We start from the raw sequence: 20604 nt of genomic DNA on the forward strand, positions 1-20604 counted from the left end.
CCTGATGTTATCTGGACCAGTGATCTGCTAGGTCACTCCAATCCTCGACTCTGGGAGCCAGCCTTACCCTGCTCTGCTGTGAGAACCCCCCACTCCTGGGCTGGTCATGCACAGCCTCTGGCATGTAAGCTGCTCCCAGCTACATGAGCGAACACTTTTGGCCAGCTGCTGCTTGGATTGTGCAACCGACTGACACTAGCCAATATCTCCAGTCTCAGACACAACCCTGGGAACCTCCATCTTGCAGTGTCCAGTTATATAAGTTTGTTAATTTAACAAAGAAATTGATATGTACCAGGCTTGTTATCCCCAGGGGAGTCTCTGAGACGCTTCAAACCAAACACACTGCTTCAGGTAGAACAAACAGATTTATTAACTACAAAGATAGATTTTAAGTGATTATAAGTCAAAGCACAAGAAGTCAGATGTGGTCAAATGAAATAAAAGCAAAACGCATTCTAAGCTGAACTGAACACTTTCAATGCCCTTACAAACTTAGATGTTTCTCACCCCAGGCTGGCTGGCTGCCCTTCAGCCAGGCTCTCCCCTTCGATCAGCGCTTCAGTCGCTTGGTGGTGATGTCTGTAGATGGAGGTGGAAGAGAGAGGAATAGTATCAGAGAGGTAGCCGTGTTACTCTGGATCTGTAAAAGCAGCAGAGAGTCCTGTGGCACCTTATAGACTAACAGACGTATTGGAGCAGGAGCTTTCGTGGGTGAACACCCACTTCGTCGGGTGCATTCACACGAAAGCTCATGCTCCAATAGGTCTGTTAGTCTATAAGGTGCCACAGGACTCTCTGCTGCTTTTACAAGAGAGAGGAAGAGCATGACAAACGTCTCTCCCTTTTATCATGTTCTTTCTGCCCTCTGGGCTTTGCCCCCGCCCCCGTTCAGGGTCAGGTGAGCATCACCTCATCGTAGTCCCTGACTAACCAAGGGAAGGGGGGTGACTCCCTCGAGAGTCCAACGGAGCCTTTGTTGCTGCCTGGGCCAGTGTCCTTTGTTCCTGTGAGGCTGGGCTGGGCTTGTCCCATACATGCCCTGATGAGGTGTGAACTGCCCCTCTGCTCCTGGAGAGTTTTGCCTGGGCTTGTTTTAAGCCATGAAGACACATTTTCAGCCTCATAACTATATACAAATTATAACCTATAACCTTACTAGAACAACAATGCTCAGTGCACCACGAGCCTTCCGAAGACACCCGACATGACAAACTTTGCACTGGATACCACACAATCATATTATAAGGATGAACATGGGGGTGCAGGGTGATCCCCCGAGGTACAGAGTGTCACAGGGCCTGGGAGAAGGGCATCCCTCCCCCAGCCGCGGCAGGTCTGGGCCAGGCTGGGTTGGGGCTGGGACTGAGGCTGAGGGAGAGGAATATCTCCCCGCTGCAGCCTTGAGTGCCTGCATGGCAGTTAATAGGCTGCTGCGTGGCCATGCAGCTTAGAGGGAACGTAGCCCCCCAGGCAGGGATCCTCACTCAGGCCCTGCCCTGTGCTTGTTGCGCAGGCTGGATCAAGACCTTTGAGAAGTACTACGCAGACCAGACGCAGCACATCCTGAACAGCATGGTGCTGAAGCTGCAGGAGGACCCGCGCCGCCGCTTCATCTGGTCCGAGATCTCCTTCTTCTCCAAGTGGTGGGACAACATCAGTACCCAGAAACGTGCTGCGGTGCGCAGGTAGGGGGGGCGACAGCCTGTGCTCCGTGGGCAGGGACAGCACCCGCTCTCCCCAGCCTGGGCACCCAATGGAGATATGGGGGTGCTGGCCATGGGGCGGGGGCACTGGCTGTTGGGTGAGCCTGCAGGAGGTGCCGTGGGGCAGGGGTTCTGGCCATAGGGCAGGGCGCTGGCAGTGGGGTGGGGGCACTGGCAGTGGGGTGGGGCACTGGCTGTTGGGTGTGCCTACAGGAGGTGCTGTGGGGCGGGAGCACTGACCGTGGGGCAGGGGTACTGGCTGTGGGGCGGGGCCATGGGGCGGGGTGCTGGCCGTAGTATGGGGGTGCCGGCAGTGGGGCGGGGGCGCTGGCCATGGGGTGTGGGCGCTGACCATGGGGCAGGGGTGTTGGCCGTGGGGCAGGGGTGCTGGCAGTGGGGTGCTCGCCGTGGGGCTGGAGTGCTGGCCGTGGGGCGGGGGCGTTGGCCTTGGGGTGTGGGCACTGGCCGTGGGGCGGGGGCGTTGGCCGTGCATGGGGCAGGGGTGTTGGCCATGGGGCGGGGGCGTTGGCCGTGGTGTGTGGGTGTTGACCATGGGGCGGGGGCGCTGGCAGTGGATTGCTGGCCGTGGAGCAGGGGCGCTGGCCGTGGGGTGCTGGCCATGGGGTGGGGGCGCTGGCCGTGGGGTGGGGGTGCTGGCCGTGGGGCGGGGGCGCTGGCAGTGGGTAGCTGGCCGTGGAGCAGGGGCGCTGGCCATGGGGCAGGGGCGCTGGCCGTGGGGTGGGGGTGCTGGCTGTGGGGCAGGGGCGCTGGCAGTGGGTTGCTGGCCATGGGGCAGGGGCGCAGGCCGTGGGGTGCTGGCCATGGGGTGGGGGCGCTGGCCGTGGGGCGGGGGCGCTGGCAGTGGGTTGCTGGCCGTGGGGCAGGGGCACTGGCCGTGGGGTGCTGGCCATGGGGCGGGGGCGCTGGCTGTGGGCCCTCTCTCTGCCCCTGACTCTCTGGTGCCCCCTGCAGGCTGGTTGGCAGTGGGCAGCTGGAGATGGTGACGGGCGGCTGGGTGATGCCCGACGAGGCCAATTCCCACTACTTCGCCATGATCGACCAGCTGATTGAGGGGCACCAGTGGCTGGAGAAGAACATCGGTGAGTGAATGGGGGGGGCAGCGCAGACCCGCCCAGCCCGTGTCTCCTCACGGCTGTGCCCGTGGCCAGGGGGCTGTGGGGCTGGGTGTGCTGCCCACGCCTGGGGCTGCGCCCTTGGGGGGGCACCAGGCCCGCCCCATCCAGCCTCACTCGGTGCCTTCCGGGCGCAACCTGCCCTAAGAAGTCTGTGGGGCGACTCCCTGCAGGTGTGACGCCGCGGTCCGGCTGGGCCGTCGACCCCTTTGGGCACAGCGCCACCATGCCCTACCTGCTGAGACGCGCCAACCTGACCAGCATGCTGATCCAGAGGGTGCACTACGCCATCAAGAAGCACTTCGCTGCCACCCACAGCCTGGAGTTCATGTGGAGACAGACCTGGGGTGAGAGGGCTGCCTGGGGCTGGGGGTGGGTGATGGTTGCTGGCCTCTTTCCTGGCGGCGCAGTGATCCCTGCCCACATGCAGCTGTCTGACTGAGGAGCAGCCCCCTGCTACCCGTCCGAGTCCCTGAGGGACTCTGGGGGCCTCTGGCGCTGAGCTGAGCCTGCCCTGCCAGGCCTCCCCCGCTGCTCCCGTCCCATGTGCGGCTGGGTCCCAGCGTCCTTCGGGTGCGGCTGCCCCGTCCTGCCCTGGCCTGGGGCTGCTGGAGCTGGAGTGCAGGCAAGCTGGGCTCCCCTTCCCTGGGCCATGGGCCCGCTGCTGCCATTCCTGGCTCTGGTGGCACCCCCTCCTGGCTCTTGGCTGGGTGGGGGGCCCTTCCGGGGTGTCATGTGGCTCCATCCCCCCCCCCGAACTCCCATGGGTGGGGCCTGGGGGCACGGCACGCTGGCTGCTCGCCTGCTCTGCCCTGACTCTCGCTAGCCAGCGCCTTCGTGGCCAGCGGGCAGCTGCTGCTCTGCCACAGTCTCTCCTCCCCTCCCCCTTGGCTGCTTCCCATCCCGCTAACCTGGGGCCAGGCCCACGCCTGGCGTGGGCGCTGCCTTCCCTAGGAGTGCCCTGGTGCTGCCCGGCTGGTACGGCCGCTGCCTGCTCAGCTGTGACAGCGAAGCACAGGCAGACGGTGCCTGGGGTGGGCACACCGACTCAGCTGGCTGCTTCTCTGCAGACCCAGACTCCAGCACTGATATCTTCTGCCACATGATGCCCTTCTACAGCTACGACGTGCCCCACACCTGCGGCCCTGACCCCAAGATCTGCTGCCAGTTTGACTTCAAGCGCCTGCCGGGAGGCAGGATCAACTGTCCATGGAAGGTGCCACCCAGAGCCATCACCGAGGCCAATGTGGCCGAACGGTGAGTGAGCTGCGCCTCGGCCCGAGGCTGAGCCTTCCTGGCTGGCTCCGGGGCGCGCGGCCTGCGCCCGCTGGCCCAGCCCCCTGAGGCCTCTCGCCTTGTTCTGCTGCAGGGCACACCTCTTGCTGGACCAGTACCGCAAGAAGTCCAAGCTGTTCCGCAGCAAGGTGCTGCTGGTGCCTCTGGGAGACGACTTCCGCTACGACAAGCCCCAGGAGTGGGACGCCCAGTTCCTCAACTACCAGCGCCTCTTCGACTTCCTCAATGCCCACCCCAGCCTGCACGTGCAGGTACTGCACCGGACTCCCAAAGGGGCTGCAGCTGGGACGTGCTGGGGGGTCCAGGAGAGCCCCACCTGCCCCCTGGGGGCAGAGCCAGCTCCAGACCCCAGCGCGCCAAGCAGGCGCGTGGGGCGGCATTGTCGGGGCAGGGCGGCATTTGGCTCCGGCGGACCTGCCGCAGGCATGCCTGCGGGAGGTCCACCGGAGCCCGGGAGGAGCGGAGCTGCCGCAGGCATGACTGCGGAGGGTCCCCTCTTCCCGCGGCTCCGCTCGAGCTCCCGCAGGCATGCCTGCGGATGCTCCACCGGAGCCGCGAACCAGCGCACCCGCCGCAGACACTTCTGCCCCGGCTGCGGGACCGGGGAATGGCAGCGCAGCGCGCCACCCTGCTTGGGGCGGTGTAATTTATAGAGCCGCCCCTGCCTGGGGGATGTCGGGGATATGAGGGGGGAGCCCCACCCCCTGGGGGATGCCATGGATGTGGGGGGGGAGCCCCTCCTCCTGGGGAATGCCGCGGGTGTGCGGGTGGAGCCCCACTCCCTGGAGGATGCCAGGGATGTGGGGAGGAGCCCTGCCCCCTGGGGGATGCCGGGGGTGTGCGGGTGGAGCCCTGCCCCCTGGGGGATGCCAAGGGTGTGAGGGGAGCCCCGCCCCCTGGGGAATGCCAGGGATATGGGGAGGAGCCCCACCCCCTAGAGGATGCCAGGGATGTGGGGGGAAGCCCTGCCCCCTGGGGGATGCCAGGGATGTGGGGGGGGAGCCCTGCCCCCTGGGGGATGCCGGGGATGTGGGGGTGGAGCCCTGCCCCCTGGGGGATGCCGGGGGTGTGCGGGTGGAGCCCTGCCCCCTGGGGGATGCCGGAGGTGTGTGGGTGGAGCCCTGCCCCCTGGGGGATGCCGGGGATGTGGGGAGGAGCCCTGCCCCCTGGGGAATGCTGGGGGTGTGCGGGTGGAGCCCCACCCCCTGGAGGATGCCAAGGGTGTGAGGGGAGCCCCGGCCCCTGGGGAATGCCGGGGATGTGTGGGGGAGCCCTGCCCGCTGGGAGATGCCGGGGGTGTGCAGGGGAGACCCCCCCTGGGGGATGCCGGGGTGTGCGGGTGGAGCCCCACCCCCTGGAGGACACCGGGCGGTGCAGGGAGTTATATTAGTCTTGATGGAATATATGAACCCAAAGAGTCACAGGTGCTAACACGACCCTGTCACTGTCCCATGTTAAACAGGGTTAAAGGAGGCCTGGGGTTTGGCCTAGGGAGCCCTCTGCCCGCTCAGTGCCAGGCACGCACCCCACTGAATGGCCCAGCCCCTTCTACCAAAGGTGCAGGAAGAAGGAAAACCTGTCAAAGCATTTGTGATGGGAAGTGTTCCCTGGAGCAGTGTCCCTAGTGCCCAGTGATGGCGCTGCGTGGCTTCAGAATCAGAGAATCACAGAACATCAGGGTTGGAAGGGACCTCAGGAGGTGTCTAGTCCAACCCCCTGCTCAAAGCAGGACCAATCCCAACTAAATCATTCCAGCCAGGGCTTTGTCAAGCCTGACCTTAAAAACCTCTAAGGAAGGAGATCCCACCACCTCCCTAGGGAACCCATTCCAGTGCTTCACCACCCTCCTAGTGAAATGTTTTTTCCTAATATCCAACCTAGACCTCCCCCCATGCAACTTGAGACCACTACTCCTTGTTCTGTCATCTTCTACCACTGAGAATAGTCTAGATCCATCCTCTTTGGAACCCCCTTTCAGGTAGTTGAAAGCAGCTATCAAATCCCTCCTCGTTCTTCTCTTCTGCAGACTAAACAATCCCAGTTCCCTCAGCCTCTCCTCATAAGTCATGTGCTCCAGCCCCCTAATCATTTTTGTTGCCCTCTGCTGGACTCTCCAATTTTTCCACATCCTTCTTGTATTGTGGGACCCAAAACTGGACACAGTACTGCAGATGAGGCCTCCCCAATGCCGAATAGAGGGGAATGATCACATCCCTCGATCTGCTGACAATGCCCCTACTTATACAGCCCAAAATGCCATTAGCCTTCTTGGTAACAAGGGCACACTGCTCACTCATATCCAGCTTCTTGTCCACCGTAACCCCTAGGTCCTTTTCTGCAGAACTGCTGCCCAGCCATTCGGTCCCTAGTCTGTAACAGTGCATGGGATTCTTCCGTCCTAAGTGCAGGACTCTGCACTTGTCCTTGTTGAACCTCATCAGATTTCTTTTGGCCCAATCTTCTAATTTGTCTAGGACGGTCCCTCTGTATCCTGTCCCCACCCACGTACCTACCACTCCTCCCAGTTTAGTGTTGTGATGGAGTAGGGACTGTCTGTGTGGGGGATGGGAGAGCTGGGGAGGACTTTAGGTGAGGGACAATACCTGAGCCTGTAACCTGAGCTAGGCAGGGGGGAGGGGAGGTCAACACCTTTGCCCAGGAAGCTAGACAAAGGCAGAGAGCCGGCTGGAGAGGGTTGGGTCAGTTTCGTTTTTGGACTGGGGGGTGCAGTGAAGGGAATCCCAAGCTGGGAGCTAAGCTCCCTGCACCCCCAGAAGGACCAGATTGAGGGGTCCTGGCTGTATCTCCAAGCTCTGCTGTAGCCTGCGTTCCTGTTGTCCAATAAACCTTCTGTTTTACTGGCTGGCTGAGAGTCACTGTGAGTCCCAGGAAGAGGGGTGCCGGGCCAGACTCCCCGACACTCTCCGTGACAAGTGTCATCTGCAAACTTGCTGAGGGTGCAGTCCACGCCATCCTCCAGATCATTAATGAAGACATTGAACAAAACCGGCCCCAGGACCGACCCCTGGGGCACTCCGCTTGATACCGGCTGCCAACTAAACATGGAGCCATTGATCACTACCCGTTGAGCCTGACAATCTATCCAGCTTTCTATCCACCTTATAATCCATTCATCCAGCCCAGACTTCTTTAACTTGCCGGCAAGAATACTGTGGGAGACCGTATCAAAAGCTTTGCTAAAGTCAAGGAATAACACATCCACTGCTTTCTCCTCATCCACAGACCCAGTTATCTCCTCATAGAAGGCAATTAGATTAGTCAGGCATGACTTGCCCTTGGTGAATCCATGCTGACTGTTCCTGATCACTTTCCTCTCCTCTAAGTGCTTCAGAATGGATTCCTTGAGGACCTGCTCCATGATTTTTCCAGGGACTGAGGTGAGGCTGACTGGCCTGTAGTTCCCCGGATCCTCCTCCTTCCCTTTTTTAAAGATTGGCACTACATTAACCCTTTTCCAGTCATCCGGGACCTCCCCCGATCACCATGAGTTTTCAAAGATAATGGCCAGTAGCTCTGCAATCACATCCGCTAATTCCTTTAGCAGCCTCGGACGCAGCGCATCCGGCCCCATGGACTAGTGCTCATCCAGGTTTTCTAAACAGTCCCGAACCACTTCTTTCTCCGCAGAGGGCTGGTCACCTCCTCCCCATGCTGTGCTGCCCAGTGCAGCTGTCTGGGAGCTGACCTTGTTCGTGAAGACACAGGCAAAAAAAGCATTGAGCACTTCAGCTTTTTCCACATCCTCTGTCACTAGGTTGCCTCCCCCATTCAGTAAGGGGCCCGCACTTTCCTTGACCTTCTTCAGAAGGCAAGCCCTTTGTCTGACAGCCGCCAGCGCTCTCCAGGCTGTCCGGGGCCCCTCCGGGAGCAGGCTTGGCTGAGCTGGGCTGGAGCGGTGGCTGTGCTATAGTTCTCCGAGCCCGTTTCCTAGAAGGCCAAGCCAGCCAAACAGCCGGGGAGAGGAAAGTCCAGCCCAGCCCAGAAACGGAGCCTCTGGCTCCAGCGCCAGCTCGTCCATGCAGCCTCCCTGGTGGAGAAATAGGCCCAGCGCACAGCCATGCCGAGACCTGGCAAATGCGTCCCAGCGTTAAGCTGGCTGGCCATGCCTCTGGCTGCTCCCAGGCTCACGGCAGGGCGGCAGGACACACAGACCTGTTCGAGGGGCAGGAAAAGGGAGCGATAGGGAAGAGAAGGAATATGGTGGGGAAGGAGAAGGGCACACGGGAGGGGTGACAAAGTCTGCCATGCCAGGCAGTGGTTGGCATGGAGCTGGAGCCGGTGGACGTGGCCTTGTCTTGGCCAGGCTCAGGGCGACGGAAGCCAGAGGACGGCACAGCACGTCTTGGGTGCCCGGACGGTGAAGCTCGCCCTGCCCCTCCTTTCAGTCAGCAGTTCCCTCCGGTAGCCAGCCCTCCCCGGAGCCTCTTCTCGGGGACCAAGGGGTGGGGGTGCTAGGCCCGGCCTCCCCTCTTGTCCACTGGCGGGGCCTCATTGCCACACCCTGGCTCTGACGAGGCCTGGGCTTCTGTTGGGAGGCTGGTTGGGTTGCACTAGCGCAGGCTGGCTGCCGGCTGGCTCCCTCCTCCCCAGCACAGCGTGACTGCAGGTCACGGGGTCCCGGAGCAGCCTCTAGCCACTTCCCACAGCTAGTCTCACAAGCGAGTCCGTATGTAGGCGCAGTTTGGGGTTGGTCCTGCTTTGAGCAGGGGGTGGGACTCGATGCCCTCCTGAGGTCCCTTCCAACCCTGATAGTCTACGAGTCTATGATTTATTACAAGCCCCACTCACGCCTGTGGGATTCCAGGAGGTCTATGCTGAGCCCCGCACACCCCCTGTGGGATGGGGGGGACATGGGGGACCCCCATGCACAGTGTAGCTGTCAGAACTCCGGCCTTGCCAGTGTACCTGCTTTCCAGGTGCTCTGTTGGTTTGTTACTGGCCTGAGGCCTGAGCTGGCTGCAGTCATAAGAGCGGCCAGACTGGGTCAGCCCAAAGGTCCATCCAGCCCCGTGTCCTGTCTGCTGGCGGTGGCCAATACCAGGTGCTTCAGGGGAAGGAACAGAACAGGGCAGTTATCGAGTGATGCATCCCTTGTCGCTCATTCCCAGGTCCTGGTCATCCTGGAGTGGGGGGGTTCCACCCACCCTCTCCTTGGTGCCGGGGGCCCACCTGGCTCATGGATGGCACGGGGCTGCGCTCTCCCTGCAGGCGCAGTTCGGGACCCTCTCCGATTACTTTGACGCTCTCTCCAAGAGGACTGGGATCGTCCCTGGGAAGAAGCTGCCCGGCTTCCCAGTGCTAAGCGGGGACTTCTTCTCCTACGCGGACCGGGAGGACCACTACTGGACAGGCTACTACACCTCCCGGCCCTTCTACAAGAGCCTGGACCGCGTGCTGGAGGCCCATCTCCGGTGAGGGCGTGGGGCAGGCAGGGGTCTGGGCTGGAAGGAGCTGGGCGCAGTCAATGACAGTTTTGGGGGTGGGGCAGATGGGGGCAGGAGCTTGGTGGGCCGGGACTCAGAGCACACAGCTGGGGGGATTTCAGGGGAGGGGAGATTCAAGGCACAAGGCGGATTCAGGGGGCCAGGATTTGGGAGCAGGGCGAGGGGGGATTTGGGCACAGGGCGAGGGGGGATTCAGGGGCAGGGTGAGGGGGGTTGTGGGGGCGCATCGAGGGGGTTCAGGCACAGGGCGAGAGGGTTCAGGGGCAGGGCGAGGGGGGATGTGGGGGTGGAGCGAGGGAGGATTCGGGGGGGCAGGGGGCAGGGCGAGGGGGGATTCTGTGCAGGGCGAGGGGATATTCGGGGGCAGGGCGAGGGGGGATTCAGGGGCAGGGTGAGGGGGGTTGCGGGGGCGCATCGAGGCGGTTCAGGCACAGGGCGAGGGGGGTGTGTGGGGAGGAGCTGTGGCTCATGGGTCTGTGTCTGGCCCAGGGGCGCAGAGATCCTGTACAGCCTAGCGCTGAGTCACGCCCGGCACGCTGGCATGGACAGCAGATACCCGCTCTCAGATTACGCCCTGCTGACCGAGGCCCGGCGTGCCCTGGGGCTCTTCCAGCACCACGATGCCATCACGGGCACCGCCAAAGAGGCCGTCGTGGTGGATTACGGTGTGAGGTACGGCCCTGAGCCATGGGAATGGCTGGGGGAGCCGGGTGAGTGAACCCTGTCCGGGGGGTCCCTGTGGGGGAGAGGCTGGCGGGGGAGCGGCAGGGCCGGCTCCAGACCCCAGCGCGCCAAGCGCGTGCTTGGGGCGGCATGCCGTGGGGGGTGCTCTGCCTGTCGCCGGGAGGGCGGCAGGCGGCTCCGGTGGACCTTCCGCAGACGTGCCTGCGGAGGGTCCGCTGGTCCCATGGCTCCGATGGAGCATCCGCAGGCACGTCTGCAGGAGGTCCACCAGAGCCGCCAGACCGGCGACCGCCAGAGCGCCCCCCGCGGCGTGCTGCCCTGCTTGGGGCGGCCAAATAGCTAGAGCCGCCCCTGGGGAGCAGTGACATGATTCTCTCTCTGCCTTTCCCTCGCGGCTCCGGCCCGGCTGCCCAGGCTGCTCCACTCCCTGGTGAACCTGAAACGCATCATCAGCAATGCCGCACACTACCTGGTGCTGGGCGACAAGGAGTCCTATCACTACGACGCCGCAGGGCCCTTCCTTGGCATGGTGAGCCCGGCCCTGCGCCCTGGCCCCGGCCCTGACCTTGGCCTCACTGCCTGACTCCGGCCCAGCCCCGCGCCCTGGCCCCTGTCCAGCCCGGCCCCCCTGCCCTGGCCCTGATCCCAGCCCCGCTGCCCTGGCCCCTGTCCAGCCCCGCGGCCCTGGCCCCAGCCCGGCCCCCCTGCCCTGGCCCTGATCCCAGCCCCCCTGCCCTGACCCAGGTCTGGCCCCAGCCCACTGCCCTGACCCCAACCCCGCCCCCCGCCCTGACCCCGGCCCGGCCCCCACTGCCCTGACCCTGATCCCAGTCCCCCTGCCCTGACCCCAGCCTGGCCCCCCTGCCCTGACCCTGATCCCTGACCCCCTGCCCTGACCCCAGCCCGGCCCCCCTGCCCTGACCCCAACCCTGACCCCCGCCCTGACCCCGGCCCGGCCCCCGCTGCCCTGACCCTGATCCCAGCCCCGCTGCCCTGACCCCAACCCCACCCCCCTGCCCTGACCCCAGCCCGGCCCCTCTGCCCTAACCCTGATCCCTGACCCCGGCCCAGCCCCACTGCCTGACCCCAGCCCAGTCCCACTTCCCTGACCCCGGCCCCGCTGCCCTGACCCCGATCCTGGCCCCACTGCCCTGACTTCAGCCCCAGTCACATCCTTGACCCCAACCTCCCTGCCTTGATCCAGACTCCAGCCCCAACCCCCATCCCTCGGCTCTACTGCCCTGCCCCTGCCTGCGTTCAGGGGCGACCCCCACCATCAGGGCGCTCCCCAGGAGCAGCTCTCTGCTGCCCCTTTGCACAGTGGGGGCCTGCCCCACTCCCTGTCTCTGCCTTTCTGCCTAGAGGGGTCCTTGGGCTGGCGGGGGCTGGGGGTGCTCTCCTGGGAGCGTTATGGTGCTGACTCAGCTCCTCTCTGCCAGGACGACATGCGCCTCAACCAGGACGCGCTGCCTGAGAAAACCGTCATCAAGTTGGACACATCGCCCAGGTGCACACCCCGCTCCGGGCTGGGGCAGGGCCTGGCTGGAGGGACAGGCCCCTCCCTGTGTTCACTCTGTCCTGGGGGCTGCCGGGGCCAGGCCTGCCTCTGTGGCTGAGCACTCTGTTCACTCTAGCGTGCCACTGTTGGGGTCCTTTGGGGGCTGGAGGCTGTCAGAGGGCTGTCCAGTGCTAGGGGCTGGAGGGGCCATCGGGAGTGGGGGGCTGTCAGGTCGGAGGCTGTGGGGGGCCAGCGGAGTCTGGGGACCGTCAGGGATCAGGGACTGGGGGCCGTTGGGGGCTGGGAGCTGTTATGATGCAGCCTCTTTGGCGGGACACTTCTGAGAGTATCAATTCAGGACAAATTGCTCAGAGCAGGACAGTCACCGCCCAAGGCTGGGTTTCCTTTGCACACCGAACCAGCCAAACAGAGAGGATTTCAGTCTCACCCCACTGGCTAACCACAAGCCACACAAGTGATTCCCTTTGACACTCCAGTTTCCCACATCACCACCAGTGCCACTCGTTATGGGGATGGCTGGTTATGAAAACCAACACCCCAGTAAAAGAAAAAAGGTTCTCCTGATCCCAAAGGACCAAGCCCCAGACCCAGGTCAATATACAAGTTAGATCGTACCCACAAATCACGCTGTTGCCAGTCCTTCAGAATCTAAAATCTAAAGGTTTATTCATAAAAAGAAAGAAATATAGATGAGAGCTAGAATTGGTTAAAGGAATCAATTACATACAGTAATGGCAGAGTTCTTGGTTCAGGCTTGTAGCAGTGATGGAATAAACTGCAAGTTCAAATTAAGTCTCTGGAACATCCCCAGCTGGGATGGGTCAGTCAGTCCTTTGTGCAGAGCTTCAGTTTGTAGCAAAGTCCCTCCAGAGGTCAGAAGCAGGATTGAAGACAAAATGGAGGGGTTTCCAGAGACTTTTATATTCTTTGCCCATGGGAGGACACCCCTTTGTTCTTACTGTGGAAAATCACAACAGCAAGATGGAGTTCGGAGTCACACGGGCAAGTCACATGTTCATGCATGACTCAGTTTGCAGGCCAATGCCATTGTTTACATGTTAGTTTGAACGTTCCCAGGAAAACTCAGATGTGGGTTGGCATCAGTGGTTTCCCCAGGAATTGAAATTAGGGGGGGTGTTCGAATTTACAGGGGGGGTGTCAGGACCAATGAGATATATAAAAGAGATATGAATAAAGTAAATGTTTTGTTAGGATTATGCAAATTTAACATAAGGAAAATGCAAGTTACACCAAAACACATAACAGATCTAGATTTCTAAAAAAAATAATTAAAAAAATATATTTAATTTAAATTGACTTTTGAAAAGTAAGCCATCATGGGATAAGAGGGCAGTCCTCTCATGGATCAGTAACTGGTTAAAAGATGGGAAACAAAGGGTAGGAATAAATTATCAGTTTTCAGAATGGAGAGAGATAAATAGTGGTATCCTTGAGGGGTCAGTACTGGGACCAGTACTGTTCAACATATTCATCTGGAAAAATGGGTAAACAGTGAGGTGGCAAAATTTGCAGATGATACAAAACTATTCAAGATAGTTACGTCCCAGGCAGACTGCGAAGAGCTACAAAAGGGATCTCACAAAACTGGGTGACTGGGCAACAAAATGGCAAATTAAATTCAATGTTGATAAATGCAAAGTAATGCACATTGGAAAGCAATCTCAACTATACATACAAAATGATGGCATCTGAATTAGCTGTTAACACTCATGAAAGAGATCTTGGAGTCATTGTGGATAGTTCTTTGAAAACATCCACTCAATGTGCAGCAGCAGTCACAAAAGCAAACAATGTTGGGAATCATTAAGAAAGGGATAGATAATAAGACAGAAAATATCATATTGCCTCTATATAAATCCATGGTATGTGCACACCTTGAATAATGTGTGCAGATCTGGTCACCCATCCTAAAAAATATATATTGGAATTGGAAAAGTTACAGAGATGGGCAACTAAAATGATCAGGGGTATGAAACAGGAGGAGAGATTAAAATGACTGGGAATTTTCAGCTTAGAAAAGAGATGACTAATGGGGATATGATAGAGGTCTACAAAATCTTGACTGGTGCGAAGAAAGTGAATAAGGAAATTTTTAAAAATAGAAAAGGAAGTACTTCTTCACTCAATATAAAGTCAACCCAGGGAACTCTTTGCCAGGGGATGCTGTGAAGACCAAAACTATAACAGGATTATAAAAAGAACTAGATAAATTCCTGGAGAACAGGTCCATCTGTGGCTATTAGCCAGGATGAGGAGGGATGCAACACCATGCTCTGAGTGTTCCTAGCCTGTTTGCCAGAAGCTGGGAATGGGCAACAGGGGATGGATCACTTGATGATTCCCTGTTCTGTTCATTCCCTCTGAAGCACCTGGCCTTGACCACTGTTGTAATACAGGGTACTGGGCTATATGGACCATTGGTCTGACCCAGTCTGACCATTCTTATGTAAAAATTAATTATAATAATAAAAATGTTTAGTACAGAAACTCCCCAACATAATGACCTCCCAAGATAGCAACAATGTGAGATGATAACCTTGGCAAATACTGCATTTTAAAAATCTTGGCCTACTAGGAAACATATAAGTTTCCGTTCCCAGTCGCAAATCTAGCATTCTGGAGCAAAGTGACTAAAATATAGTCCAACAAACAAATGTTTATTTAACATGCCCCTCACTTTTCCCTCCACCGCACTCCACTCACCGGTGTTGTCCTTGATCAGTGGAGACTCAGAGTTCAGAGGTGCTTTCACATGAGTTCATCTCCCAGGTGGGGGACAAGAAGGCACCTTGCTTGTTCCTCCAGCTGCTCACTGTTCGCTCTGGCCACTGCAGTTCGTTGTGCCACCGGTCACTCCACTGCTCTGTTGCCAGTGGCCCTGCGCAGTCACCTGCGACTGTGACCTCTGCGAGTTGGTCTCTTGAGGTTCCACCGGCTCTCAGTGATTTCAGCTGAGCTCTCAGTGCGGGAACCTCGCTGCTAGTGCAGTCTGGGCTGTCTCTTACACAAAAACACTGTCCCCACAGGAACACTGTCCCCACAACAGGACTAAGCACTTAGACCTGATTGTCAGTGATTTCAACTGCAGTGGTCACTTAACAGAACAAAAGACTATCTATGGAGCCTAATCAGCTCTGTCTTTAAACAGTGGAGAGGGACAGGTCCCCACCCTCTCTCTTGATGCCTTCAAATCATCACAGGCTAAGTACAGTTCTACTGTCCTTTACTCATACAATAAGAAAAACATTTCATTCCCCATTCCACCCCATTCAAGTGGTTTGTAACCCAGCCCCAGCCAAAATCTGTCACTTGGACAACACAGCTCTGTTTGCTGGATATCTAGGTAGATTAGGTGTGAATGTAAATATAATTTGGCCCTGAAGCCTTTCCTGGCAGCCCCAGCTCATCACGAGCTGTCAGGGAGAGCTCATTTAGACTTTGCTTACAAATCATCATTTGAAATTATTAGGTTGGCCAACATCACCGCAATGAATGCACTGACATCATAAAAAACAGCTGTATAAGGAAGCAAGGAAGCTAGTCTATGTTCATACTTTTCAAACCTATTATACTTTTTCAGATACACATATTTTATCATACACTGTATAAGCTTTTAAAGTGTGTATTAATGTTTCAGTTTAAATTCAGATTTCCAAACAGTCACTGAATTGGTATGTAACTAGCTCACAAAACTGGGGGGAGGGTTGGGGAAATTCGGGGTGGTGGTGTAGGGAAATCACTGGTTGGCATCTCCCAAAGTCCATTGTCAGTGAAGTGTTTCTTGACTGGGCACTTAATCTGCAAATTCCTTTCTCAAGAAGCTGACTAAATGCTTCACTGAGGGCTGGTCTACACTGGGGGGGGGGATCGATCTAAGATCCGCAACTTCAGCTACGTGAATAGCGTAGCTGAAGTCGAAGTACCTTAGATCGAATTACCTACCGTCCTCACGGCGCGGGATCGACGGCCGCGGCTCCCCATGTCGACTCCACTACCGCCGTTCGCGTTGGTGGAGTTCCGGAGTCGACAGGAGCGCATTCGGGGATCGATATATCGCGTCTAGATGAGACGCGATATATCGATCCCCGAGAAATCGATTGCTACCTGCCAATACGGCCGGTAGTGAAGACGTACCCTGAGACTACTTAGACTCAAAACACATTGAGATACAAGTGCAGAGCCAATATTCATAACTTCAACTACAAAATGATACACACATACAGACAGCATCATCAGAACCAGCAAACCAGAACCTTGTCTTAGACACCTTATTTGAACCCCTTTATACAAGACTTGATGCCACTACAGCGGATAGGGGGCTTGGGGTGGTTGGGGATGATCAGGGCTGGGGGCCGTTGGGGGCTGAGGCTATCGGGGATCATGGGCTGGGGTCCGTGGGGGACTGGGGGCTGTCGGGGATCAGGGGGTGGGGCTGCCGGGGATCAGGGGCTGGGGTCCGTTGGGTGCTGGGGGCTGTCAGGGATCATGGGCTGGGGTCCGTGGGGGCTGTTGAGGATCAGGGACATCATGTGGCTGAGTGCTGTCCCCATGCAGGTTCGTGGTGCTGTTTAACCCGCTGGAGCAGGAGCGGCTCAGTGTGGTCTCACTGCTGGTGAACTCCCCGCGTGTCCGTGTGCTCTCTGAGGAGGGGCAGCCTCTGGCCGTCCAGCTCAGCGCCCAGTGGAGCTCAGCCACAGATATGGAGCCCGATGTCTACCAGGTACGGGATGGGGCTGCGGCCTCACCCCACCTCATTGGGGATGCCCTGAACCGGGCAAAACCTACCAGACACACAGCGCCCTTGGCAGCAGTCCCCAGCCCCCACACCGTGCACACCTCACTCTGTACACCCCCAGCTCCCACATCCACCCCCCACTGCACACACCCCATAGTCCCCCTCAGCAGCCCCACAGGCCTCTCCTCCACCCCCTGGCACACACAGCCCTGCCAACCCTGGCTTGGGCAGGGTCCCCTCCACGCCCTGTGCGGATGCTGAGCTCTCCCTGGCTGTGCCCTGTGCCCGCTGCTCTGGAACCGCTCTGAATGAAATCAGACAGGACTCCAGGGCAGTATGTCTCCCCTCAGGGCACACAGTCCCTAGGGCAAACCTCCTTGGGTTCAGCGCCTCCTGGGTCTGACCTTGGTGCATTCAGCGCACCTGTTCATGCTGTGAGTTCACCTGAATGGGGCACCTGGGGAACCCTTACCTGGCCCCAAAGGGGCCATGCACCCCAACTCTGCAGTCAGCAGTGACTCGCAGCCAGCATAGAACACAGAAGGGTTATTAGTCATCAGGAACACAGTGTAGAACAGATCCGGTTAGCATGGAGTGGGGGGAATCCCCCCAAGCCCAGAACCCTGGGCTCTCCCCTCTTCAGTCTCCCAGGCGCAGACTGGCCAGCTTCCAGCAGCCCAGCCTAGTTTGCCCCTCCTCTGGCCTTTGTCTCTTTCTGGGGCAAACAGGTCACCTGGTCTCCACCTCTCGCTTTGTTCTCCAACACCTCCGGCTGATTCTTGCAGAGGATGGGCTCTGGCAGAGTGCCAACCATTGTCTGTGCCCAGGCAGTCACCCCTGCCCTCTAGGGGTCTCTGCAAGGATCACACACCCTTGTCCCACCACCTAGACATTTGAGTAAAACGTGGGGGAATTCTCACACACACACACACACACACACACACACACACACACACACACACACACACACACACACACACACACACACACACACACACACACACACACACACACACACACACACACACACACACACACACACCCCATTCAGACAAAACATTACAAACATTCCCGCTCTCATCTCCCCTCTGATTGGCAGGTGTCCATCATGACCCGGCTGCCAGCACTGGGCCTCAGCGTCCTGCAGTTGTACAAGTCGTTCGACAGCCACAGCACGCTGACATCGTCTGTGCGCATCCACCTGCACGGGCGTGACCTGCCAGTGCGCCCGCGCGAGGTCTTCCCTGTGCGCGTCGTCCCCGCCACCTCTGACGACTTCTGCCTGGACAACCAGCACATGCAGGCCTGCTTCTCGGGCCTCACTGGCCTGCTGCAGGTGAGCAGGGGGGCGGGCGGGGGGCAGCGTAGTGTGCCTGGCGCCCACGCGCTCACTGCCTGCCCGGCCTGCTTCCTTGCAGAGCGTCCGGCGGGCTGGGGAGGAGCACAGGCTGAGCAGTGAGTTCCTCATCTATGGCACCAGGAGCGCTAAGGACAAGAGTGGGGCCTACCTCTTCCTGCCAGACGGCGACGCCAAGGTACAGGGGCCCAGGGCCCTAGGAGCAGCTGGGCACTGAGGCCTGTGGAGGGGGCCTTGGGACAGAGGGGTCCAGGCTGTTACACCTCCCCTCCCTCGTACCTGCTGCACTGTGTCAGGCTGCCCTTGTTCCCTTCACAGCCCTACGCCCCCAAGGAGCCGCCCGTGGTGCGGGTGACCGAGGGACCCTTCTTCTCGGAGGTGGCCAGTTACTACCAGCATGTGCAGCAGGTGGTGCGGCTCTACAACGTGCCAGGTGAGGCTGTGCTGTGCTGCAGGAGCTGGGGGCACTGGCGCTCAGCAGGGTCCCTGGCATTCCACTGGCAGGGGCGGGTGAGGTGATCTCAGCCCTCTGCTTTGCAGGGGTGGAGGGTCTGTCCCTGGATGTGTCCTGCCTGGTGGACATCCGCGACCACGTCAACAAGGAGATGGCCCTGCGCCTCAGCACCAGCATCGCTAGCGAGGACACCTTCTTCACCGATCTCAACGGCTTCCAGGTGCCTGGCAGGCCTGGGCAGTGCCCTCCCCTGCCTCCTGGGCATCTCCCCTGACAGGGCAGAGCCAGTACCCTGCCCCCGGGCATCTCCCAGCCCTGCCTGGTTCCTGGGGCAGCGCCCCCCAGGGCAGCGCCCTCCCCCACCTCCTGGGTATCTCCCAGCCCTGCCCCCCAGGGCAGCGCCCTCCCCCACCTCCTGGGTATCTCCCAGCCCTGCCCCCCAGGGCAGCGCCCTCCCCCACCTCCTGGGTATCTCCCAGCCCTGCCCCCCAGGGCAGCGCCCTCCCCCACCTCCTGGGTATCTCCCACCCCTGCCCCCCGGGGGAGCGCCCTCCCCTGCCTCCTGGACCTCTCCCAGCCCTGCCCGGTTCCTGGGGCAGCGCCCTCCCCCACCTCCTGGGTCTCTTCCCTGCCCCCCAGGGCAGCGCCCTCCCCCGCCTGCTGGGCATCTCCCCGCCCAGGGCCAGCTTCGCGCAGGACATTGGTGGAGCTCAGAGTGGTGCTGAGCCAGGCGCTGCACCGCCTGATCTCTCCTTTCCTCCAGATCCAGCCTCGCAGGTTCCTGAAGAAGCTGCCTCTCCAGGCCAACTTCTACCCCATGCCAGCCATGGCCTACATCCAGGACAAGCAGAGCCGCCTGACCCTGCACACAGCCCAGGCCCTGGGGGTGTCCAGCCTGCACAGCGGTGAGGGGGGGCAGTGCCCCAGAGCCATCTGCACCTGGCTGCAGCGTCTCCTTGAGCCCCGCGCTCACCACTGCTCCCAGTCTAAGCAAGGCCAGGCTGGTCACAACTGAACAGGGAAAGCCAGTGCTGCAGGGAGTGGGGCAGGGGCGCTCTCCCCGGGCAGTCAGGGCTGGTCCCAGGGCGGCGCTAGGGGGCGCTGTGCTGCAGGGAGTGGGGCAGGGGCGCTCTCCCCGGGCAGTCAGGGCTGGTCCCAGGGTGGCGCTAGGGGGTGCTGTGCTGCAGGGAGCGGAGTGGGGCCAGCAGGGGGGCGCTCTTTCCAGCAGGCAGTGCTGGTCCCAGGGCGGCGCTAGGGGGCACTGTGCCTGCAGGGAGTGGGGTGGGGGCCTCAGCAGGGGGCGTTCTTCCCGGCAGGCAGTGCTGGTCCTAGGGTGGTGCTATGGGGCGCTGTGCTGTAGGGAGTGGAGTGCAGGGTGGGGCACTCAGCAGGGGGCGCTCTCCCTGGGCTGTCAATGCTGGTCCCAGGGCAGCGCTAGGGGGTGCTGTGCTGCAGGGAGTGGGGTGGGGCACTCAGCAGGGGGCGCTCTGCCCAGCAGGCAGTGCTGGTCCCAGAGCAGCACTAGGGGGCGCTGTGCTGCAGGGAGTGGGGTGGGGCACTCAGCAGGGGGCGCTCTCCCCAGCAGGCAGGGCTGGCCCATTGCCCCAGGGCGACGCTCGAGGCCTGTGCTGCAGAGCTCTGCCTTTCTGATAACTCGAGGCCCTGACTGTCCCAGGCGAGGGAAGCCCCTGTGCTCTGCGGTGTCTCAGCGGAAGCATCGCCCCAGCACTCTGGGAGAGCGATGTCTCCTCTTCCATTTGCTGCCCCAGCTGCTGCTGGACTGGAGTGGCCTCTGTCCGGAGTCTCTCCCTGGCCCAGCCCTGCAGCGGGGCCCAGTCGGGGCCCCTCTCCATGGGAGGAAGGGTTAAGGGCCCAGGTGTGTTCAGGTCCTGCTGGACCCTTCCCCTCTCTGTGCCCCACAGGCCAGCTGGAGGTGATCCTGGACCGGCGCCTCATGCAGGATGACAACCGTGGCCTCGGCCAGGGGCTGAAGGACAACAAACGAACCTGCAACCGCTTCCGCCTCCTGCTGGAGCGCCGCACCACGGCCAACAAGGTGAGGGGGAGCCCTGCCGGCGGGAGGCAACGCCATTCTGCTCCCCGCTGCCTGGGCTGCCCAGGCACTCCAGCCCCCTCGTGGCGTGGGGTGAGCCCAGCTGCTGCGGCCGGGGGGGCAGACACTGAGTGCTGAGACCGGTGGCTCCAGCGGGGGGGTGCTGTTGGAGTCACCATGG

General features: G+C 60.1%; 1 protein-coding gene across 1 annotated transcript in view; it reads left to right on the forward strand.

Annotated features, from left to right (window-relative positions):
* The window catches only part of MAN2A2 (mannosidase alpha class 2A member 2), a 34199-nt gene that overhangs the window by 10090 nt on the left and 3505 nt on the right, over positions 1-20604 (forward strand). Inside the window, exons 5-20 of the mRNA XM_044980888.1 lie at positions 1517-1688; positions 2679-2806; positions 3013-3186; positions 3910-4096; positions 4209-4386; positions 9365-9567; positions 10090-10272; positions 10699-10813; positions 11724-11791; positions 16379-16544; positions 17659-17895; positions 17978-18094; positions 18235-18349; positions 18457-18590; positions 19134-19275; positions 20293-20426. Coding sequence (XP_044836823.1) covers positions 1517-1688; positions 2679-2806; positions 3013-3186; positions 3910-4096; positions 4209-4386; positions 9365-9567; positions 10090-10272; positions 10699-10813; positions 11724-11791; positions 16379-16544; positions 17659-17895; positions 17978-18094; positions 18235-18349; positions 18457-18590; positions 19134-19275; positions 20293-20426 — 2453 coding nt within the window. The remainder of the gene's footprint in view (positions 1-1516; positions 1689-2678; positions 2807-3012; positions 3187-3909; positions 4097-4208; positions 4387-9364; positions 9568-10089; positions 10273-10698; positions 10814-11723; positions 11792-16378; positions 16545-17658; positions 17896-17977; positions 18095-18234; positions 18350-18456; positions 18591-19133; positions 19276-20292; positions 20427-20604) is intronic.

The sequence above is a fragment of the Mauremys mutica genome, chromosome 11 (assembly GCF_020497125.1).
Source record: "Mauremys mutica isolate MM-2020 ecotype Southern chromosome 11, ASM2049712v1, whole genome shotgun sequence".
Classification (NCBI taxonomy): domain Eukaryota; kingdom Metazoa; phylum Chordata; order Testudines; family Geoemydidae; genus Mauremys; species Mauremys mutica.